A 6,275-nucleotide genomic window follows, 5' to 3' on the forward strand; every position below is an offset into this window, starting at 1 on the left:
CATCAACCAGAGTTATTTTTGTTTTGTTGGGGCTTTTGTGTTACTTTTGTTTTGATGAGTTTTTTGTGGATAGATAGTGACACCTTTAAGTTATAGCTGGCGGACAAATGAAAATGGATAGTCGGTTGGTTATGCACAGCGCATCGCTAAACTAAAACTAAAACTAAAATATTTGACGTCACATTTGGGACACAACACCAAGGTGATATCATGAACCATTACTATGAAAGTGCGACTATATTTGATGAGCACGGAACTCAAATTGTTTAGCCTTATCCACAGCGAAATGAAGCTCTGCAATACCGACGCTCGAATGAAACAAGTCAAGGAATTCGATGAGTCTGGGATCGGAGTCAAGGGTCTTCTTGATTCAGGTATCACTTCAATTCCTCTAATTTTTGTTCACCCACCTGATCAAGTTCCAAACAAGAAATCATTGTCACCTCATTCAACGACCGATTGGGAAATTCCGGTTATTAATTTCTGTGGTTTGACCAATTCCGGCGACCGAAGGTCAGAAATCGTTAACCAGATTAGAGAAGCTTCTTCTACCTACGGATTTTTCCAAATAATCAATCACGGAATCTCACAGACCGTGATAGACGATGCACTATCATCCGTTAGATCTTTCCATGAACAACCAATTGAGATCAAGAACAAGTATTATGGCCGTGCCCAAGACGTTTGTTTCATGAGCAATTCAGATCTTTATAAATCAGAGGCAGCCAGCTGGAGGGACACGTTGAAAGTAGTAGTGGGACCAGAACCGCCGGCGACGGAGAAGTTGCCGGAGGTTTGTAGGAATGAACTAATGGAATGGGCTCACCATGCAACAATACTCGGCGAGATATTGATGGAGCTGATGTGCGAAGGCTTAGGTGTTAGACCAGAAAGATTGAAAGAAATGAGATGCAGCGAATCGAAGATACTCCTTGGCCAATACTATCCGTATTGCCCACAACCTGAATTGACACTAGGGCTTGTTCCACATACTGATCACAGCATTATAACACTTTTGCTTCAAGATCAAATCGGTGGGCTACAGGTCAAGTATGAAGACCAGTGGATCAGTGTCAAACCTATTCAAGGTGTTATTACGGTCAATGTCGGAGACTTTTTCCAGGTAAATTTTATTTCTTGTCAAAGTAATTTTTGCAGGTAAATATGATTTCTTTTCGAAGTAATTCTTGTGTAATATTGTTACAAACTTTTTCATTACAGATAATTTCGAATGATAAGTACAAGAGCGGGGAGCATTGTGTGTTGGCTAATAGTTCCCAGAAATCAAGAGTTTCTATTCCATTGTTCTTCCACCCAGCCGGCTTAACCAACAATGAAGATGATAATCCAACTTCCTACGGACCTCTGCCGGAGCTTTTATCCCAAGAATATCCTCCTTGTTACAGGAGTTTTACATTACCAGAGTTTTGGAAACATGCTCAGAGTCGTGCATTGTGCTTGAAAAATTTGGTTAATGGATTTAAAATTGTGGAATGATAACTAGAATCACTTAAAGTAGTTAAGTTGGTATCGTCACTATGTATTCAGTTAAGTCGACTCGTATGAGTTCATAATATGCGTTAGCAAACAATGTTATTGTTCTTTGCCTATTCTTTTCGGGAAATGTTTTATTGGCAAAGAACAAAGAATGTTCAAATAAGACACTGGAATAACATAGCCTTTACAATATCTAATCGAGGTTTATAAATTGACGTTAATGTATCATACAAATTCTTAAGATAAAGAACAAAGGAAGACCCCAAAGGCCAACAAAGAGACTTAGATATCCAACAGGGCCAACACAACATAAACCAAATAGACTCGGGAAAATAAAAAAGACAACCACAAGTCCACCAATCACCACCATACCAGAACAAGCTTAAGTTAGCCAAACCAAGAGTTCAAGAACTCTAAAGCCAATGCTCACGGACGTAATGTTTAAGCTGCACGCAGCAAGGTTACCCCATCGCTGAGGTTCATTTCAGGAGTTTTCATGGTCCAGGCATTTAGTTTTGCAATCTCAACAGTCTCTGATCCGTAGTTGAATGCAAATAGATGGGCTTCTTTTCCTACTGCAAGCGTCGGGTAGGTCCTAGTTGTGATACAAGCTTTTCCTCCGGCACCGAAGCTTTCCACCACTGAGTGATCGATCTGCAACCACAGTTGAACTAATTCAAGCTAACAACGTGTCACCTCACTCAAATATGCACAGCAAAAATAACCATTTAATCACATTCTAACCCCTACACAATGATCAATGCTACAGAAGAAAACTATAAAAGAAGAAAGAAATTATTACCAGGCATCTTAGAGAAATTTCCCCATCAACCAAATCAACATCCACAAATGCCCCATATGAGGGTTTACTTAGTCCTTCTCCTCTTAAGGATGACCTATGTTATTTGCAAGACATCAAGTTCGTTTGGTTATAATTGGCAGCTTCAAAAACGTTTCTGTTTATGATTTTTTTTTTGTTGTGATAGTCACTAACCTGCCACCACCAGAACCCATAAGCACCACATACTTGTCTTGAGCTTTGAAAACTCTAAAGAAAACTGCTGTGTATTCTTCTAACTCCTTTGAAGCTAAGGTTAACAATCCAAATGGTCCAATGCCACCTTGAACAGCAGCACCTTTTTCACCACAGAGTTGTTGGGCGTCAACCCATGAAGGATCAAAAACTTCTGCATTTTCTAAACTTGGTATACGAAATGTAACTTCGATATCGGCCTGTGAAAATAATATAGTAAGTATACATATCTGAAAACCAAGACTGCACAATACCTTTTTAACTTCGGATTTTTCAAACGTACCTGTGCAGCTGTTATTCCTTGAACTTCAAAAAGAGGTCTTCCCGTGGTCAGAGGTTCATTAGTGCATCCAACTTCATCTGTTCTTAAGGTTGCGAGTTCCTCAACGGGCCATTGCAGGAGCTGTTTTTCATTTTTATCCAGCCACAGTGTCCTCGGTATTGACTATTAGATTCAATCGAGGCTATAGTTAGTCGTTATATTCAAAAGAATAAAACTATAAACTGTGATAGTGTAATAAACAAACCTGAATACCAGCCCATCTTCTTTCAATGGCATCAGCATTGGAATCAGGCTCATTGACCCATGCCCACAATATCCTTCTGTTTTTTGCCTCATCTAAGAATGTTTTAGATGCATAGAATTTGCCATAATCTAATCTTAGAGCAGTAACAGGCGAATAAGGATCACCTACAGTGTTATCCGGTGTATAATACTCACCGTTGTTCAGAAGATAATCCCCCACGGTATAGAAATCAGAGAACGTATCTTGATCACTCACCTTAAATACATACTTAATATTGTCTCCTCTTGCGGAGGTGTCTAATGCTGCTTCCCCTTTCAGTGCCACAGGGAAAAAATCTACGCATTCCCACATACCGTTTTCGGCTGAAGCGGTTGAAGCAGAGTGAAATGTATTTTCAGATTGTGTCCATGTCAAGAAATCCTTGCTTTTAAACAACAATGCCATCCCTAATCTGCTTTTCTCGCTCCCTATTATAACTCTCCAATACCCATCTTCACCCAACCATCCAGTACTTGGGTCCCGAAACTTATCGGGTTTAATGCCATCTGGAGTGGAGATAACTGGGTTCTGGTCCAGCTTTTTCCATTCCACAAGTAAGGGATCTGATAAATCCTTTGGTACAGCAATGTTCTGAACTTGTCGGTTTTCTGTATCACCACCGGTGTAAAAGATCACAGGTCCCTTACCAGGAAGGATGGTGGTAGACCCTGACCAGCACCCTTTAATATCAAATGGATCTGTAGGGTGCAATGCAATATCGACGTGGAACCAATTGACCATATCTTTCGATACCGAATGAGCCCAAACAATATCTCCCCATTCAGCACTATTCGGGTTGTACTGGTAGAAAAGATGGTAGATACCATTATAATACATAGGTCCTGTTTCAAATCGAAGACAATACGATATATTTAAGAACAACATTGTAGCCCTTGGAACTAAAGAAAGATTGTTTATGTGCATCAGGTAACTTACCATTTGGGTCTGCCAATTGGTCGTTGTAGAGATTTGAATGCCATCCAAGTAAGAAAAAATAAGGAAATATCTTAGGATATCACTGTTATAAATCATAACAAGATTGTACATGTAAATGAGGTTTTACTAGTACAATATGGAAAAGAAAATGCAATACAACTAGTTTAGATAACATATAGTGAAACTAGCTCATTCTAAAGCCTGTAGTCCATTTTGTACTTGTTAAACCAAATGAAACAAACGACAGATAATAATAAGCGCTAGCTACCGAACAAAGCAGAATTTAATCATAGCTTACCGTTAATCCAGTTTTTCGGTGACTGAAAGTGATAACCTGTTCTGTTAATTCCTAGCCCGTCTGACGACGATCCAGTAATGCAACGAACAAGATTTTCTAAACACATAGCTGAAAATTTTAATTAGGATCAACTCTGACAATAGAACTAAGGAAGCATTATATAAAAAACGAAAGAGATCGGATATTACCAGGTATCTAACTACTCCAACAATTGAAATTTCTTCGAAATAATGTAGAGGACACCTAAGTAATCAACTTAGTGCTAATTATAATAAACAACGACTCTTGACTTGATTAAATTCTTAATATTAAATCATTCATTAACCTCGTCCCCCTATACATTCATCGCCCGTCTAACTTTCAGTTTAATTGACAGATTGAAAGAGATAGTATACCTTTAGAACCATAAAAAATATGAGCATGGCTTGTAATTCTCATTTAGCAATCTCACCGGAGTTGGATGGATCCTTGGCATGATACATGGTTTTCCTCCAGGACCAAAACTTCGACTAACGAATTACAACCTGCAATATAAACAACTAAGCCGAAAATAATCCAACAGTGATGTATCATATTCAAAAAACCAATTCAATCAAACCGAAAGACAAAGATTAATTCTGGGATGTATATGAAGTTTAATCAGTTTCACATTTCATCAAATCCTTGGATTTCAGAATTTCGACATTGTCCAAATAAAATTAGGCGTGACATTGTCAACATGTGTCCAGACTCGCGCATATGAGAGGACCATTGCAGCATCTTGAGAGGACCAAGACTCGCGCAACCATTGCAGCATCTTACTGATGAACAGTCTCCACAATTGTAGAAAATGCGAGTGACCGAAACATTCTCGGAATCACACATGTAAAACAGAGGGTACAAGCTTCTATCTCGCAATAATCAAATTGAAGACATTCAAATCCGTTCTATATCTACTTGTTTGTAAGAAAACAAAAATTTAAGGAGATAGGTATTGTATACAAGAACATTGATTGAGTTTGTAAACGACGACAAATTATATTTAAGATTCATTTTTGGTTTCTGCATTTTCCGCCCGTTTGATTTTGAAGCGTATAGACAGGCTTCGTTCCGGCTGCCAGCGGTAGATAAGAACCCTAGTTTTTTTTATTATTTTATTATTTCAAAGAAAAAGAATTTTATTAAAAGATAATTACATGTCAGAGTTGAGAAAGTCAGGGGCATTTCCCATCCATTCTCCAGAGGTTCTAGACCTTCTAGTGAACTTAGCTGCTTGATCAGCTAGAATAATACTCCCTCCGTCCCACTATTAAGTGACCTAGTTCAAGTTTGCACAAATTTTAAGGCAAGCAAGGGGAAACATATTTTTAAGCACTTTTTACAATTATACCCTTATGTATAATAAATAGTGAAATTTTGAAATGATTTATCTCTCAAACTATACCACGGATGTTCGCAAACTTCGTAACTTTGAAAAGCATTTTAAAACACATACGCCACGAATATAAACATGACTATCAAATTATGCATATTTCTTATAATCAATTAAAATGATAATTTTAGAAATATCTCATTGTTTAGTGATATAGGTTACTTAATGGTGGGACAAAATCTAAAAATAACTAGGTCACTTATTAGTGGGACGGAGGGAGTATTGTTTCTCTTAAGAAATTCAAACTTAACCAAATGAAAGCAAGAACTGATTGTTTTACAGTCTTCTAAGACTGATTTATTATACCAAAATAATTGGTTGCTAGTGGAATTAAAATTATCTATAACTGTTTTAACATCACTAATAAAGCAAAATTTCTCTAGGCCTTTAGCTTTTGCCCATGTCACAACCTCTAGTAATGCTAGACTTTCCGCCTCCTCTGCATTCCTTACTGATCCTGCTTTGAGTTTGCATCCAAAATAAGAACCCTAGTTGAGGTGCGTGTATTCTTCCGGCACCAAAATTTTCCATCAC

General features: G+C 37.9%; 2 protein-coding genes across 6 annotated transcripts; one reads left to right on the forward strand and one right to left on the reverse strand.

Moving 5' to 3' along the window:
* Window positions 1-194: 194 nt before the first annotated feature.
* Window positions 195-1,610, forward strand: LOC113309565 (1-aminocyclopropane-1-carboxylate oxidase homolog 1-like). Its single transcript, XM_026558008.1, has 2 exons — window positions 195-1,123; window positions 1,222-1,610. Exons 1-2 carry the CDS (start codon window positions 224-226, stop codon window positions 1,495-1,497), a joined length of 1,176 nt encoding a protein of 391 aa, XP_026413793.1. The 5' UTR covers window positions 195-223; the 3' UTR covers window positions 1,498-1,610.
* A 65-nt stretch (window positions 1,611-1,675) lies between these two features.
* Window positions 1,676-5,511, reverse strand: LOC113309564 (beta-fructofuranosidase, insoluble isoenzyme 1-like). Of its 5 annotated transcripts, none has more exons than XM_026558006.1 (8): window positions 4,782-5,511; window positions 4,331-4,426; window positions 4,033-4,041; window positions 3,058-3,938; window positions 2,814-2,975; window positions 2,492-2,730; window positions 2,300-2,393; window positions 1,676-2,151 (listed from the first exon to the last, which is right to left on the reverse strand). In XM_026558006.1, exons 1-8 carry the CDS (start codon window positions 4,810-4,812, stop codon window positions 1,939-1,941), a joined length of 1,725 nt encoding a protein of 574 aa, XP_026413791.1. In that variant the 5' UTR covers window positions 4,813-5,511; the 3' UTR covers window positions 1,676-1,938. The 5 variants fall into 5 exon arrangements, with proteins under 5 accessions (XP_026413791.1, XP_026413790.1, XP_026413789.1 ...); XM_026558005.1 differs by having other exon boundaries at window positions 4,331-4,438; XM_026558004.1 differs by having other exon boundaries at window positions 4,726-5,511.
* Window positions 5,512-6,275: the final 764 nt, after the last annotated feature.

Source organism: Papaver somniferum, chromosome 9 (genome assembly GCF_003573695.1).
Source record: "Papaver somniferum cultivar HN1 chromosome 9, ASM357369v1, whole genome shotgun sequence".
Lineage (NCBI taxonomy): Eukaryota > Viridiplantae > Streptophyta > Magnoliopsida > Ranunculales > Papaveraceae > Papaver > Papaver somniferum.